This window comes from Melanotaenia boesemani, chromosome 22 (genome assembly GCF_017639745.1).
Source record: "Melanotaenia boesemani isolate fMelBoe1 chromosome 22, fMelBoe1.pri, whole genome shotgun sequence".
Lineage (NCBI taxonomy): Eukaryota > Metazoa > Chordata > Actinopteri > Atheriniformes > Melanotaeniidae > Melanotaenia > Melanotaenia boesemani.
Window position 1 is genome coordinate 8,224,248 of NC_055703.1, and position 18,127 is coordinate 8,242,374.

Here is an 18,127-nt window from a genome sequence, read left to right on the forward strand (position 1 = left end):
GACCATACTACTTCCTCCTACAGCCTTCCAATAAGAGAGTGACCTCACTGTAGAAATTGAACTCAGTGAATGACAGGATTGCCCTGTTGGGAATCTTCGAATTGCACAATTAGATGCTCGAAATTATCTAAAAGGGAACAGAAAGTACTAAACCTTGTGTGTTCAAGGGGCTAATAAACAGCAGGCAACAGGTAGTATAGAATCTTATCAGGTTTATTCAAGCCCACTACTTGTTTAAGTCGAGTTACATCAACTTCTGATATGAGATGAGCACAAACAGGCTGATACATCCAAGCACTCCTTTTTTCTGATGAAGTACCACCCTATAAGTGCTGTAGAAGCTCTTTTCATTTGGTCTGTTTTGAGTGGTTTAGCTCCCTACCGGTGCTCACTACCTATCAGCCTTACTGCTGCGAGACAAAAGAGAAATACCACCCCCCCCCCCCCCCAAAAAAAAATTGGTTGTGCAACAAGAACAATGGAGCAATCGAAAAAGACCAACTCACCTTTTTCAACCACACACATTGAAAAGGCTGCTGTAAAGCCTCAGAGGGGGTTGGGGCGTAGAGTTATTGTATGTACTTGCTAGTGCAATTGAGCACCGGGTGGGGATGCTGTCTACCAATGACAAATTACTTTTATTTGTGCAGCCTTTCGAAAACATCGGCCACACTGCACAAGCACACAGCTGAGAGTAGCCACGAAAGAAACTGATGAGAAGCTGCCTATTGATCCCCTCCATTGTTCAGAGCAAGTTAACAAGTATGACATGAAGTGCGATTGTGTATACATACATAAACTAAAACTCACTTGCAATTTGTTCACAAGGACGAGAGAATAAAGGGCTAAAAGGCAGAAGGAAGTCTGCCAACAATGACAGATGAATACAACATTGTAAAAAGAACAGCCAAACACACATATAAGCCTGAACAGTAATAATAATCGAATATATGTTCAAGCTTTGCTTCATCATCATGAAATACTGTGCAATTAAAAGCTACTTATAAGTAATAAAGTGCACTTTGTATTGTGGCAATGAGTTGTTGTTCAAGTGAAGACATTACTCAATAGTAAAGGTTAAAGTAATGTCCTTTGCTAAAATGTCTGACAAGAGATATGTGTGACAAAGATTGACTGAGTTAATAAGAAATAAAACTTTTATCCATGAGCTGCTGTTACTCAAAAATGTTTCTGTTCAAATACTCTAAAGTTCAGGTAAGGCATTGGAAATATTGATTGGGTGATTTGTATGTGTTGCCGGTGCTCCTGAAACGTGTCTGGGAACATGTGTTGATGAATGTGTCTGTGGCTGGGCTCTCAGCCTGCAAGGGCCAGGTTGTGTGCTGGGAACACTTTGACAGCCTCAAGGTTACCCGCCATGGCACCAAAACAGATGGATGCCCCTCATTGTAACTGTCTGTAATGTGTTCAGCTCAATCATTCCCTCCTGCCCTCTTGCCACACTACGTCTCTCTCTGATTCGCTCATGGAGACAGCCTAGAGAGGGTCTGACTTGCAGAGCATATGCAGGGACAGCAGTTTAAGTTATGATTTTATTTATTAGACTGAAAAATGTTAAAATCTTTTTCTGGCTGCAGTAACTACAATAAGATATGATGTTTATGACTATTTGGTCATTTTTAAATGATTAAAGGCTAACTCAAAATTTTGAGAAGCAATTTAATTTTTTTACTCAGGGAGCATTTCGCCTAATTTACAGCGAGTACGGGTGCGACTTGGTACCGGTTGGTATGCACTTTTTTCCACAGGCAAAAACTGGGAAAAGTACAAAAATATCCAACCAGAATCGTCACACTTTTTTGAGACCCTTCCATTGGGTACCCAATCCTACCGATTTTCCCGAAAAGGGTGGAGCTTGACATGCTACAATCTATTCATTGGCTAAAAGAATCAACACTTCCTGTGTACCTCGACACAAAGAACAAAGGGGCAGCAGCACTTTAAACAGACGGTGGATATTTATGTTCTTCAAAGCCATAAAACGAGAAGAAAGAACACAAACTGCTGGATATCCACCATAAAATTGTTATGGCACATTCTTCATTTCTGTGTTGCTTTCTTCTTCATTGGGATTTAAGGAAGGTGTTGCACAGCTATTACATCACACTATTACATAGCTTGTGCATCTATCGCCATCTGGCCGATACACCACCTACCAGGTAATGGTATGGTTGGCTGTGGAAACACAACATAGATCAGGATTTTTCCAACCACACCCAACCATCTCATTTCGACCTGGACCTGCTGGTGGAAATGAGGCTTAAGTGTGATGAATGACAGCTAGCTTAGCATAACAAAAAACAAACTGTCTTTCAGAAATAAAAACAAATTAAACACAGACTTAATAAATGCTGGAAACTTCACAATTTAAATGCTGCATTTTCTTCTTAAATAAAATGTTAGTTCCCCAGGGAAATTATTGGCTGGAGCAGTTCCTCATTACCTGCAGTACTAAGCTAGGCTCAGCTGGTCCATAATTTTAGCTGGACAGTTTTTACACCAAAAGTAGATTTTTAAACTTTTGTTTTGTTTTCCTTTTTTTGTGTTAAATGCTGGTACATCTGTTACAAAAAAGCCAGTTAAATTCTTTCCAATAACGTGTCAGGCATGCTTAACATCAAAAGTGGAGTTTGGACTTGTCCGATCATATTGCTTATTCCAAAAGCCTGCTAACCACAAGAACACAAGGGGATGGAGTTACACTGTAGCATGCAGGATTCATTAGCCCAAAGTTTCTGATAAAGTGAACTTTCTGAGATAATGAAGCTAGTTCATGTCAGACTTCATGAAGAGTAAATGCATTTCAGTGGAGAAAAGTTAAGCTGTACTCATTCATACACCCCTAAGTGCAATAACCTCACTGAAAATTATTGTGTTCTTCTGGGTGTTGTGTTTCCACCATTGCTGATCGGCTTTGAAAATGCTACAGTATATCGCCATGACAACTTCAGAATAATTTGATGCAAGACCAAAGAACATTTTACCAGTTATTCATTGCTTACAAAGGCAACATTTTAGTAATTAATAGTTTTGCCTGCTATGTAAAGAAAAACATGCTAACAAACAGGTAACACTTGTAAAATTGGTATGGCACATTAATACAGCTTTCACTGTATCTGTCCACCTGACCTCACTCACATTTGTCACAAATAAAAGAAGCTCCCTGCTGTGCTGCTCTGTGACCTGGTTCTGTTTTGAGTCTGTTATATTCTATAAGTCACATGCACAGTTGCCTGTTTGTGATTTCATAGCATTCTGCTCACACAAAAACTGTGATGATAATTACTAGCTGTGTCAACAATGCACAATTCGAAACATGAAGCTGATTGTTAAAAAAATAAAGCCACTAGTATGTTCACAAAAAAATAATATAAATTGAAAAGAAATGCAAATATTACATGTATTAATATGACGCATTCTCTTTAGTCTGACCCTGATGCGTTTAGGGTCCACACCACACATCCATTTATACCACACCTCTGAGCGTGGTGCTGACACATTGATTGACACAAGCTTTACCCATTCTTATCACAGTGACACGATTCTATGCCAAGCAAGCATCATTAGTCTCATCAGCCCCTGCACCCCCTATGTGACTGGACATGCATTCATGGTTCTACTTCAGATATATTACAGATATCACAAGACTTTAAAGAGGAGCAATGGTGAGAGGGAGACTGTTTAGAAATTCTTGTGTTTCTATGTGATTGAGGCAACTCCACTGGTTTAATGTTGGGCAATTGCAAATTTCCTCCAGCTACAGCTCTGCAGCAGCGAGCTCTAAAACATGCTCCTGTGTATTTAGATCCTTTGATTATGTGATGCCTCAATCTTATTTCTGTCTACTGCATCATGGTCATCTCAATTTACACATCAAAGATGGTGAGTTTATTTCAAAGTGTGTTTCTGGGATGGGTTGTGCCCAGAGGACAGCTCTTTCTCTACAGAAATCTTTGCAGATTAATTTTAATATTAATTTCTTTTACTGGTTTAAAAAAAGGTGCTAATGTGTTATGATCTGAAGTTGCCACATCTGCGTCTGGCTGATGCAGAGCCAAGTTTCAAGGCTGTCGGGATGCGCTCTATAACCAGTAAACCCTTACTCAACACCTGTGGTCTAGCTCAAACCAGCTCCATCTACTTAATTCCATTTACAGAGACAGCCACATAAATTGTTCACTTCTCCAAAGAAAATTCCTTCAATTTTCATAAAGGCACTCTCTATCATCCACCAATAGTGTGTGTGTTTGTTTGCATGTGTATGTTTTTTTGTTTTTTTATTCACCAAGCCATTCAACACTGATACGTCAAAGTGAATTGTACTGCCGTGTGGCTGCCTAGTTTTATTCTCTTGGTTTAATACCTTCCAGTATACGCACTTGCTATGAGTAAAAGTTTGTCTGCTTTTTGGAACATGGCTGACAAGAGAAAACACAACATTCCCTGACTGTTTTGTTCTTTTCCCGCCTTAGCTCAACAAGAAATGACTACAAGGCAAATGCCAGTAATATTTTTCTTAAACATAGAAAGAAGCAGTGCTGCTGCTGCTGCTGTGTTGTCACCGATGCAGGCAGTTAGCCAGATATGGTTACAGCCTTCTGAGCACGCTGTGAAAAATACACTAAGGCAGTTGGGTTAAGCGGGAGCAAAGGGTATCTTGGAATCACAATAAATGAGAAATTCAGTCATATCCAACATCTATCTATGCAATTACTGAAGTCAGCATCAAAGTGATGAGTCTGTGTCTCGCCTCCCTCTACTCTCTCCACTGTGTTTGTCTGTTTGTTTACCATATGCATGACTCAGTGACCTTTGCAGAGATTATTCTATTACATAAGTTTGGTAATTGCTCTAGATTCGGGAAAGGAGTGCCAGATAGACCCAAAACTCGCCTGTTCTTGGAATTTGTAGCATTCATAAAACCTGATAATGAGGAGAGAAGAAGCCGCAAAACAGCATGAGACAAGAACCATAGGGAAATAGGCATGACGAGAGCAGCAAACTACAACCAAATGGGATAAAAATGCTAGTCTGACCCTACCACCATATTTTAGTGCAACACTGAGCGTGGCATGCACCTGAAAAAATTTCCAAGTGGCACTTAGATGAGCTTGGTTTGTGCAGAGAGCACTGCAAATTTCTTTTGTGCTTTGTTCCCACAAGGAGAGTGCATTGACAACGTGCAGACTGCAGAGGTACACAAATATAAATGGAAGCTGAATAGATAGTCCTTGCCTGCAGAGGAGCTGTTTACTTTTTATTCTCCACCACCAGAGACCTTTTGGATACAATGGAGAAGTGTATTGGGGTCACAGAAGTTCAATGCTAACAATCTGTAAAGATCAATCTTCAAGTAGCATTACTAGCAGAAATGTTCACTACTTGGTTAAAGTTTCCTTCATTTGGACAATGACTGAGCCAGAGAAGCAGACAATTACTGATATTTGCTGCCAGCTATCAAAGAGAGTGAGAGACTGATAGAAAGAAAAAGGGAAAGGCTCCATTTCAACATTGTTAATTAGAAACTCTCCCTCAGCACTGTGCTCACTGAATAAAAGAAGGCAAACAGTCGCACCGAGCACAGTCGCAAGCACGGGGCAAAGACTTTTCATTTTTATCAAGCTACTTCAGCTGAGTAGTAAAACTGCTGGCACTGTCACTGTAGTATAACACATTGGATTTTGCATTGTTCAAGAGATCACGCAATATTTTCTCTTTGATCAATACCTACAGTCATCGAATGGGCTGTGCGTTTGTACAGGGGGATATATAAAGACAGAGAGCGGTAAAGCAGTGGAGGAAAATAACAGGAAAAGCTGATTTCATGCTTGGGGGATTGCATCTAATTTTCTTCCCTGCATATAGGCGAAGTGTGCGACCCTGCTCATGGATTTACTGCCACCTGGTGGTCAAAGACTATATCAATTTTTTCCAGAAAACTTCCCAACAGCAGTGGTTAGAGTCAACATGGGAAAAAAGATTGCTTAGTCCAAAAGATGCACATGCACATGTCAGTTTAGAGCAGACATGCCATGTATGTACATTTTTTGAAAGGTAAACACAGCTCGAATGCTTAGAAGTTTTCCAAGCCAAAAGTCTTATTTGTCTGACTTTGCCTATTTATCATGTTCATCTTTCTTTTCTCTGCATTTTCTTGCCTGTGGCAGAGGAAATTGGGGAAAAAAACAGCTTGAAATAATCAACAAATCTCCACCTAAAGACCAATACTACTCAATTAAGAATACCATTACACGCTTGGACAGGTCAGTCAATATTAGTAAGCATCTCTCTCCAAAAACAAAAAGCTGAAGAACTAAAACTCAAAGCCATAATACCACAAAGGTGTAATATAAGTGACTATCTAAGCTCCTGTGGTTCAAGAAGAATTATGTTTGTGTCGATATGGAATCAATAAAACCTCCTTCTGTGTCACAACAGGCAGCACCGGGAGCTGAATTAATGCCGGCCTCTCATCGCTAATTAACACATAAACACACAGCTCTCAGCACCAAGTGATAGCTAGAGTCAGGTTCTGTGTGGAAAAAAAAGTGCATCCGATGACAATAGTGTAAACAAAATAAAAAGAAGAAGAAAAAAAAAGAGTAGATGGGAAAAAAATTTGGATTTTACTGATATGAAGTCACACGCAGCAGCTGGATCCAACATCAGAAAGGTCTTGATGATTAGGGGACACCAGTGCTCCCAGATAGCAGCTCTGCTAACAGCCTCTGCCACCTCATTAGTCCGGCCCCAGCAGCACTGTGCCCATGCTATTAAACACTAAATGAAAGACCGCCAACTGTGATTACTGAAGGGAAGTCCCCTTTCGTCATGAGGATAAGAGACCCCTCTTTGCACACAAACACAAACGTACACTTTGGACACCAGTGATAGCTTTTTGACGGACGTTTATGAGAAGGGCGATTGAGGTAAAGGTGGGTATTTTACACATCGTTAGCCACAGCTACTCACTCTGAAGCCCTAAAACGTTAAAGCTTGAGACTTCAAGATAACCTGTTAGCAGATATTTTCTTTGGAAAAACATCAAGAAAGAGCTTCGAAAGAAGAAAGGAGTGCTTGTGTTAAGGATGTGAACAGAGTATTTATTTATGGGTGCATTTATTGTAGGTATATTTGCAATGTTTACAGGTTAGGGCTGGGCAATATATCAAGACTTTTTCACACACAATATAAAAATGAGGGAATGTCACAATGTCATTTATATCGAGATAGCTTGTTTTGAGTGAAAAGTATGTTTTCTTTTTGCATTTTGCACAAATGTTTTTGTTATGGTCATTGAAAAAAATAGTTACTAAATTTTGTTTTAAGAGCGTTTAATTATATAATAATATAATTTTATATATATAATTTATATGTACTGTATATCTAGATATAAATCATATGTCATGATTCAGATAAAAAAATATTGAAATATGAAATTTGGTTCAGATCGCCCAGCCCTAGTATGAGTGTAAGCTTTTATGCTCCACCTTTAACATTATAAAAATTCTGTAGTCGAAGTGAAACATGTGCAGCGTGAACAAATGTATTAAAGTAGCACTCTGTCAATCTAATCTTGCTCTTTCATAGAGAAAATGACCACAATGATGTAAATAGCTCCTGATTGTTACTCATGAAGCTCAAAAACTCCATCCTGTCAATCCAGGGCATCTATGAATCAGACTTCCTTCTTGGACATTTCTAAAAATCTTGAGGTTTTCAAAAGTGTTTTAGTTCACTTCTAGCTAATAAATTGACTTATGCAGGCAAACAGTACTCACGGTCGTTGCAGTGGGTCCCCGTGTATGACGTCATGGAGCAGTCACAAGTGAAGTTCTCCCACTGCTGGATGCACACACCCATGTTGGCGCACGAGTCCTCCTGGCAAGTAGTGCTTGGGCCTGATAAGAGGAAGAAAGAAGAAGTGAGGCTGCAGATGCACAGTCAGGCAACAAGGAAAGCTACTGCTGCTGAGCCTAAAGAAAGCAGGACTCATGCAGAAGAAATGCACTCTAGAAAGACAGCTTTACACTGTATGGGCCTAGAAGATGGCACAGGGAGCAAACAGTGCCACCACAGGAAGCCTGACCTGTAGTACAACACACTTAAAGACTGTCTAAAAAATCCCGTTTCATGCTGGGTGAAGCTGCAGTTGTGCTGGCGAAGCAGAAACGAAGGCGCCAGGTTTTCACCATATCCACAGCATGTTTTTTAAGCATATACTCCCAGTTAATTAGTGCAAAGCCGGCTATACAGGAAGCTTTTTTATTTTATCTTTTTAAAGTGTGTGAAAACACTCTAATCTGCATTTAAGCCTTCCTACTGCAGATGAGTGGAAACCCAACTTGGCTGGTGTGATGACACTGTCAGCATCCCTTCATTTCAGTCTTTTCGACTCTGTGTGCAGGTAGACTTGCATGCATTATTTTCTTTTTTTATCATCATTCCGACACATATTTTAAAAAGTTTTATCAGAGTAAAACTTGGCACGCTGCATTCCCTCTGTGAACAAGCAAGACAAGACATAAAAAAATAGAAAAAACAACCCCAAATGACTTATGAAGAAAATAAAAACCTCACAATATCCACTTGGAAATACCAAAAAAAAAACACAGGTCTGGTCTTTATTTTAAATATCTGTGTGCAAATACATGGTGAATAGTAGATCCACTAGACAGACAGAAGTCACGAAGAGGAAAAAAGAAATATAAAAAGCAATTGAGAACACGTAGTGCATATTCTCTTATGCACTGGAGTCAGACAGTAGTTGAGGAGGGTATTCAAAGTCAAACTGGATGTGTGTTTGCTATTCATCACATCACACATTGCTCTTACTTTTGAATACTTAAACTGAGAGGGAATGCAGATAAGGACAAGTGCACGGGCATAGGTAAACAATATAAAAAAAAAAACAAAAAAACAAAAAAGAAACCCTGTTAGAGTCTAAACAGACAAAAGGAGAAAAAACCTTGACAGTAATTCTTCTAACAACCAAATAAAGTAAATGCAGACAAATGCAAGTAAACACTGTTTAAGAGCAATTGTCTTGTGCAAGACAATGTGAAGAGAAGAAGACATTTAAAGTGAAGAATAGAGCAAGTTTGCACGCTGAAAGCGCATTTACTGTGTAATGTACGCAATTGGTAGTCAACCAGGCATCCCCAAACACCGTGCACCTATATGTACACATGTGCACGAGTACATGACGCTCATTTAAAAAAGTGAGCGGTGGGGGTTGTGTTCCAGTGTTGCAGCAGTAGGCTACTTGCTCTCTGAAAGAAAAATATAAATGATGAATAAAGCTCACCTGGCAGTAGTTATGATGGTGTTTATTTTTGTGAAGAAAACAAGAGATCGCTGGTAAAGCAGCAGCATGATGACAGTGTTTAGATGTGTGGTGACAGTGTATTCTTGGAGTCTGTGACAACCTGCAGTTTGTCACAACTAGCATTTTCATTCAGGAACACAGAACTCCCACTGTCTGCCTTTGCTGTCTCCAGTAATTTCAAACAATTTAAAAGAGGGCCACATCACTCACTTCCACTCTTTTCAAGTTGTGAATTTTTGCATTATTAGCAGACAATCTGCCTGCTTCAAGCATATATATGGACTTTTCTATATAAACTGCAAAGTTGCATTCACACTGCAGCGCTAATGCATGTTGTTAGGGAGAACTTTTTCCATGAGTTGATCTTTTTTTCCCTCAGAGAGCGAGGTACTGCCGCAGCACCTGGGAGACATTATTTTTGCCATGGTGACACCCACGATGCATTGCACACAGCAGACTTTCAGGCGAGCAGGCCTTCGAGAGGCGAAGCTTAACCCTCTACCTTGCAGGTCGGCTTTGGTGAAACCAACTTTGTTGGCACAGAAAGAAAAAAAAAAAACAAACAAAAAAAACAAAATCAAAACAGAGCAGAACAGGAAACAAAGGTTAAAGGTCAGTGAGGGACCAGCATTGGTTGCAGATTTGGTTGCACCTTTTAGTTTCAAGCAACACAATTGTTGAAATGTTCACAAAGGCACCAGTTTGTTTGAGCTTGTGATAACCTTCTGCTGCCCTCTAGAGGACATTTATCTAACAGCTGGACTCATAATGTAGTCTTGAGCTACCCTTGATTTCTATATATTTTCCTTCCAAGGAGCAATACCTTTTTATATTCTTAAAAGTGGTCTTGAACAATAGTTTTGTAAGGCTTTTGGGTAGGATCAGCTTAACAAAGAAAAGAACAAAAGGCAGCCAATATCCAAGGATGAGCTTTGAAATGCCCTCAAGAAGCCTGGAGAACTATTCCTGAAGACTACTTAAAGAAATTACAAGCTTGTTAGAATAGTTCAAACTCCACTTTTTCTTTATATACTGTATTTTGCATTTTAATGCATATGTTTCAGCAAAGCACTGCAACTATTTCAAGATTTATTGGCAATTTATAAAGAAATGAGGTTTAGTTTAAAACATTTGCACAATGCTGTAAACAGGAAATGTAGCATACATTTCAACACAGTCAGAATTTGAATTAAAAAAAGCTACAAAATGTAAGATAACGGAGTACTTTTGAATGGAAGGGTCAGTCAGATCAAGTTAAACATAATGTGGAAACAGCTGATCTTCATTTAACCCCATCATCAATAATCTATCATCCACGAGAATACCAAAATCTTTGTTATTATGTCACAACTGAGTGAAAGAGAAGGTTTTGTTCTTGAGATTTAGGTAAACAAAACCAGAAAGAGAAATTTGAAACTTCATCCAATAATGTGACAAATAGGTCTACCTTGCAGAAAAAAGAAAAGATGAGAATTAGTGTCTTTAAGGGCTACCGAGGAGCGTTCCAATTAGCTTAATAAATCTAACACAGCAGGTCATGATTCTTAGATGCTGCAGACCGTCTGTACCTTCACAGCCACGTTCAATCTGCCCGCTGCGGAAAAGGGCGTCGTTGATGAGATCTGGCAGGCGGCCGTTCAGATCAACCGAGGCCAAGCAGCCCTGGAAGCCCTCCCGAGAAACCACCAGCTTGGGGAGGATTTGATACATGTTGGGTCCCAGTCCTCCAATAAACAGGTCACCTGATGAGATAGAAAGAGAAGAAGATAAGCTGTTATATTTCGTGTTCTTGTTGCATCATATAATTTCCAAAACCAGTTGTACCTTTAAGATCGAGGTTTTTGGCTCCGTTGACATTCTGGGTGACTGATTTTGAGTCCACCTTGAGGGTGTGTGTGTTGGAAGCATCACGTGTGATGACCACATTGTGCCACTGGTTATCATTCAGTGGGTTGTCACTGTTTCCTTTTAACAAACTGGGCCCATTCCCCAAGTCAAACACATAGTGGATGAATCTGAGAAGGAAGAAGCAGCAGATGAACACCTCAGGATTTTCTCATTGTCTTTATCATCTGGCAAGATGGATTTATTTTAATAGAAAAACGTTAACAATCCCCTCACGTTGCTCTGACACCAGTCAGAATATATAAAAACAATTTTCTCTGCAGAATAATGATGCTTATGCTTCTATAAGTTCAGGAAAGGTGCGCCTGAGATTTGGGATCAATAGTCTTATCAAGACTCATTAAGTTCCTAATGCCTCCAGAAATCATCTAAACCATCAGCAGCTACTTTAAATGCACCAGTCACTCTAGCTTTTTAATATTACATCAATATGCTCACCAACATCGCCACCCCCACTCACCCTTTGACCAGCTCCACAGCGATGAAATCGTTCCCATCTCCGCTGTTGAAGATGATAAAACCATCGGGCGATGTGGTTTTGAACTGAAAGAACAGGTGCATCGTCGTGTAAGCCTGCAGAGTGGCCATGCCCAGGTAGCTGCCTTTGGTCTTGAAAGTAACCGGGTCGGCGACGATGAAACGCATGCCAAACCGGGCGTTGAGCTCGCAGAAATCAATGTCCCCGTTCTTGCACATGTCAATGTACTGCATGCCATTGAACTTGAGGCTCTAAAGGTGAGAGTCGTCAAGAACTTACGTCACCAATGATGTCAAAGCAACAGTTTCGTCTTTCTTCTTACATATTCAAGATAATGATATTTTACTTGCCATTAAAAAAAACAAACAAATAACAACAACAAACAACAAAAAAACAAACAAACAAACAAAAAAAAACAAAAAACAGAAGAAACCTGCTGCTGATTTGATGTTTTAATTTGATGAAAAATAATTTGGGGATTCATGAGTCTTGATACCTGAAGGTGTCCAATAAAGGATGAGGGTGCAGATGAAACGAAGCGTTTTTCAGTCAGTATGCCCGTCTCTACGTTGTTGAACTCTAGGCGGGTGTGGTCTCCTGCCATCTGGCCTATGAGGAAGAAGAAATTAGAAAGAGGGACATTTTATTTCTTGAAAGCTCCTCCTGCTTCTAGCTGTCAAATTTAACCTCCCGTAGGTCAACTTTGTTTTGGCTGGTAAAGTATTATGTTGCAAGCACCCACATGTGATGTCCATGTATGTGAATGTTAGATCGTAAGAGGTAAAATGTTTATGGTGCAAAATATTCACAAAACCACAACAAGTAAACTCTCTCAGTCACGTCTGAAGATTTATAATAATGTGCTGGGGTGCTTTCTTGTGATTTGTTTGTTTATTTGGGTGTGGGTATGAGGGCTAAAACAAGGATCAGTTCAGATTGTGCTCAGACATTTTCTGATACCACAGCTTCCCATCAGGTTTGTGTGGAGCTGTTTGTTTATAACATAACTAGTGTGAAACAAATGATTAATTATGTTTTGTGCAGCATTTTACAAACAGAAGCTACATAATATACCTTTAAAAGAAAAGCAGAAACAGTTAAAAGAACTGAAGTATCAGGCCAGGTTTACTTTTTTTAACCAGATTTAAGGAACCCAGCATCAATTACAGGCATAACAGTGATCTAATATAATAATGTAATAGTATGAAAATCTGCCACACGTCATTATGTTTCTAAAATCATTTTAAAAAGCAAAATTGGCAAAGTATTATTAACAGAACAAAAACATACATATCAGTGATATTAAAGTCAAAAGAGATACCTTCAGCCATGTCCTCATCCACAATGAGTTTGAAGTTTTTACCGCGGCGGATCACTCGTACTGAGTGCCACTCATTGTCGTTGAGCTTTTGTCCAGCATAAAGAACCTCAGGGCCCTTGCCTGAAGATGAGGGTCAGTTAGTCGAGGGATGGGGAAGGCACAAGCAAAAACCAAACCAAATCTTTGTTTCCTCATTAATATCATACACAAATAGACTTTCCTGTGTCAAACAAGAATCTGTTTTAGTGGCATCGATTCTCTTAAAGCAAGAACAGAGTGCCCTTTCTAGGATTTAAACCTTTCTCAAGCAAAGATCTGGTTTGTTTTTGACAAAAGAGGAAAACATAGTATTTGCTGTTAAACATACAAATACTTAAAACCTGACAGACAAGAGTTTTAACATCTTACACATTGACTTAAATGCACTTAAATGTAGGCTATAAAAATATGCTGAAATAGAGAGGGCAGACATAAACTGAATGTGTACTTTTAGGGGCTTGTTATAATAGTGTCCTGTGGATTGTATGGATTTTGGAAAGTGAGGATATTTGTGGAGCCACTAGAGGGCAATCCAGTCCAGCAGAATTTTTAAAGGACCTGCAATGGCATTTTGTTTCATATTCCTGATTTTCCTACATAAATATTAAACTAATTGTTAAATCCTAAGATACATGGTAAGGTTAAGTGACATCCTAACCAGATTTTAACCTTTGATTTGCTGACTAAACTTAATTTAATTTTTACTCAATAATAAAATGAAAATAGGAGAACGTTACTCATTTTCAAAAAGATTTAACCTGTTATGCAGTACGCAGCAATTGGGACTAGACTAGTGCATGTATGCATTATCACTGAATCGATAAATAATCATCTTCTGCAGTGTGCCACTTCATTCAGGACATTCCTACATCCCCTCAACTCATTGTTTCTTCACAGCAACTTTACTGGGTCACAAAAAATGCAGAAAGCGCTGAGAGTATAGAAATGTCCACACCAAGAACAATAACTAAAAACCATAACAATAAGATAATACAATACCAGTTGCATCACAACTGTTACAAGAGTGGTGGTAACTGATATAATTGAGGATCTCTTACAGAGATTTGATTAACAATACTATGACAAGCAATCAAAACACAGCAGGGGTCAGCATGGTGTTGAAAGATTACACATTCTCAATGATTTCTTGTCATCTTCATATTCCCACTGAGCATATTCTGGCTGAAAAATTGAATGTAGACGTCTACGTTTAGCCAAAATTTCACCATATTGGACAATCTAATCATGAGCAACTTATGAGGATCTACATCAATACACCAATTACATGGTCAGTGATCCAACAGCATCCATTCATGCACCAGCTGAATGAAGCTGTGGCATACGTTCTGTGTGGTAGATCTGATCCATTTCCATTTTATTCTCTTCTTCCTTCTTGTCACTCTTCTAGTCTCTTCCTTCCCACGCTGTCAAACGTTCCACATTTAAAACTTGCTTTTAAATCTCACTTTTGCTATTGTTATCCTTCCAGATTAGGCAATGCACATCCCTTCTTCTCCCCGCGTGCACCTTCTCCAGTTGCCCATGATGGGGTCTTAACAGAAGACACCGCCACCATGTATACCCTGGCCTTTTCTATCATCCTTCATGTGACGTTCTACCTCCATGTCGCATCAGACTCTAGTTAGCAGATTTTTAGCTGAAGGTGATGTCCTTCTGTGACGTCCCAGAGGCAAAAACTTCCCAATCAAACTGCTGCTTTAAAGTCCACTTTGGTGCTCTCTATTATTTTATCCTGATCTACAGTTTGGTTGTGTATCTTACATATTAACAGTTGTTTATCTGATTTGTAAATTAAGTGATAATAAGAAGCAAACTCCTCGCATTAAAAAGGTTCTAAATTTAGACAAAGACTAAATTTCAGTTGAAATCACACTCCCATTTGTTGTTTCTGCGTGAGCTTTTCGATGCAAGCTAATGCATGGTGTAGTAAACAGTTTCCCTCAGTCTTAGTAAAGGTTCAACTAATTACCTGCAACACACTCTTTGTCTCTGCACTTTGCTGATTTTCTCAAAGTATGACGAAAATTTGTCGTCAGAAGATAACAGCTTTGGTAACTGAGTGGAAGATTTTCCTAATCCTTTTTTCTGTGTCATCTTTCTATTTTAGTTTAGCTCTTTCTATGCAACTTACAGCTGGATATTAAGTGATTAAACTCTATTTTGGGGCCTGGAACCAGCTGAAGAGTACAGAACTTGCTTGGTGTTGTTGTTAAGAGAAAGTTACGACTCAGCATTGTGGACCTCTACGTTGTTATCATTCTGATTATTGTTCTTGGTGTGGATGGGCCTTTATTACTTGTCTTTGAACAGCAAATATATATTGCACTATAGAGCGAAAGCAGGTCAAATGAAGCACACTGGAAAATAATATTGCCCTTAGAGCCTCACAGTACAAATTTTCAGTCAGTAGCTATCGGCACACAGGAAAAGATTTAAAACTGCTTGGCTGAATTAATTTGAAAATGGGGCATTTAAACCTTATAAAGTATATTAAATCAGATTTGCATAACTTTGATCTCTGGCTATTACTTTTTCCCTTCTTCTTATCTGAGAAATCCTCTTATCAGCTCCCTACATTCACACGTTTCTGCCCTTACACCTCACACACAGACTACAATCAAACATTGACTGAAGGAGGAAGGCTGCAGAAGAAGAATGTTGACTTACTGGTGTTACAGTTTATCCTGACACAGTCTAGATGGGGAGGGGAAGAATAAGTGACAGATGAAAACACATCCTTCAAGGTTACAGCTGCAGACATCCAAGAGCAAGTAAAGCCACCTTCCGGGGACGGACACATGACGCCAGTGGCCATTTTTACCAATTTGATTTCTGATGGTGATGCAGCAACATTAGAAATCTGTTTAATCACTGTTTAATGTGTCCAATTAGGCTGTAACAATATTTGTTTTCAAGCGTTTTGTTTATACTTAATCATAATATCAACATTATTCTTACTATCGGTTGACCTTCAAAAGGGCCACTTACAATTTAATGGCCACATTGATTTGTGTCAAACAGCCGGAGCTTTACGAATACCCGAAGTTTTACGAATACCCGGCTGCATACTGTGAAATAGGGCATTTCTGTATAATACACCAAAAAGAATGAGAGTTTACACGTCTCACACTGTAAAGCTATGAGACCAGGCTGGTCATGTGCCATCAACCACAACAGAAAAGTGGGAGCAAACAGCCTCATGCCTCTCAGCACCAGATCGCCTCAAGAACCTTTCTCAGAGGATCCTGTGGGATTTATAAAAGAAAAAAAAAAAGACAGATAATTTGTATAAATATCGAGTATGCAGAACTCTCCAGATACACTGATATAAATGCAACCACTCCACTCTACTTTACTAACACCACTCGTCCCACCATCTGCTGGCGTACTGGGTGCTGTGGCATCGGGCTGTTTGCCAAACTGGCCGCAGGCTTTGGGCCTTTGAAGGGGTGAGTGCCATCTTTAAACAAGGCATGGGGGATGTCAGCTAGACCATCAGTTACTAATGGACTGAGAGAGACATGAACCTTCTATCATGAGAAAAAAAACAAACAAAAAAACAAATATAAAAAGACCACATGACGGACCCACAATATTAAAATGCAAAGTGTTGGTGCAGCACTACATTGTGGGGGAAAAACGCCTACTCCCAGTTTTGAATAGATGGCAGAGAATGTTGCTTTTTGAATTAATGAATATGTCAGAGATGCCATCTATTGAAATAAAAAAATCTATTCACACATAATGATAGGCATGACTAAAATGATCTATGATCTGTCCAAAAATGCGCCAAAGAACATGAATAAGTTGGTTAAGAGTTAGACTGATGCACTTAGAAAAAAAACAAAAAACAACTCAGCATCAAGGCAGAAAAAATATTATCCAGGCAAGTCAGAAACTACATGCAACTACAAAGACAATATATAAAAACTGGTTTAGTATATCTGATGAAAGGTCTCCACCAGAAAGAAAATGCACAAAAAAAAGGAAAAAGAAACAAGAACACACAAACAGGAAGACACCCCACCCCCTACCCCAAAAAAGACAAGAAAGAAAGTACGGGAGGGAGCAAGCCGGCAGTGGCGGCTTATACGATACCTAAGTTGACAGTCAGTTTGACCCTCCCGCTGTCCAGCTCGAGCCGCAGAGTATCCGCCGACTCGCGGGACGTAGCGGCCATTAGCAGGCCGAACGCCCGCTGGGACATGAAGCGGAGGGACACATCCTCGGCCTCAGTGTGAATCACGTTTGGGATCACCACCTTCATGTACATGCTGCCATCGTAAGACAGGATGGATGCCTCTGCAAGACAAAAAAAAAAAGGGAAGTTTAAATATCATTGCTGACTTTGATGAATCTAAAAGCCACATGGAAAAAGAAAGATTCTAACTATTTGTTTCTCTATGTGAATAGATACCATCATAAAAGCAAAATAAATACGGTAATAAACTGAAGGCTTCTCCTCCTTCTGACAGTTTTATTTATGCTACTGGAGCCTCCGATAAGATAAAAGCAAACGCATTCACACATATGCTTAGTTAGGAAAAGAGAACCCACTTGAAAATTGGAACATGAATGCTTGCTTGTTCCTCATATTTTATTAATGGGAAACGCACACACATACAGTCCCCCTCATGCAAAGATTCAGTCGTATCATGGAGTGACAAGTCTGGGAAGCGGCACACATGCTGCTCAGAGTGCAGAAAATTTAATCATTGTGTTACTCCCTCCTTTCTCCAGCAACTCCCTTTTATAGACTTTAGCTGGTTCCTTTGCTCTTCCAAAAAGATCTTATTTCTGCACCTGTAAAATCAAAGTGGTACATATAAACACAACCAAACTCTCACTCATGCCATAAAAATTGCCTTCATCAAAGCACAGAAAATCATCAAAGAATAGAAAGAGATGTGCACAGCAGTGCTATGATGCTTCTGGTCTGGAGTCATCTGCTTCTTTCTTTAGAGTTTAAATAGAAGGAGAAAAGAAGGAGTGAGAAGGTGTGGAGCAGGGAGGG

At 39.4% G+C, this 18,127-nt stretch overlaps 1 protein-coding gene across 4 annotated transcripts in view; it reads right to left on the bottom strand.

The window, feature by feature from the left end:
- LOC121633718 (neurexin-3b-like) overlaps positions 1-17,411 on the bottom strand; it is a 185,880-nt gene extending 168,469 nt beyond the window's left edge. For all 4 annotated transcript variants that reach the window (XR_006009116.1, XR_006009117.1, XM_041975912.1 and 1 more), the window contains exons 1-9: positions 17,212-17,411; positions 15,781-15,807; positions 13,054-13,173; positions 12,229-12,341; positions 11,715-11,983; positions 11,174-11,364; positions 10,918-11,091; positions 9,852-9,878; positions 7,803-7,922 (exon numbers count right to left, since the gene is read on the bottom strand). Coding sequence is in view for 2 of the 4 variants with exons in the window: in XM_041975912.1 (XP_041831846.1) it covers positions 7,803-7,922; positions 9,852-9,878; positions 10,918-11,091; positions 11,174-11,364; positions 11,715-11,983; positions 12,229-12,341; positions 13,054-13,173; positions 15,781-15,807; positions 17,212-17,386 (1,216 nt within the window). In the remaining 2 variants the exon portion in view is untranslated. The remainder of the gene's footprint in view (positions 1-7,802; positions 7,923-9,851; positions 9,879-10,917; positions 11,092-11,173; positions 11,365-11,714; positions 11,984-12,228; positions 12,342-13,053; positions 13,174-15,780; positions 15,808-17,211) is intronic.
- Positions 17,412-18,127: the final 716 nt, after the last annotated feature.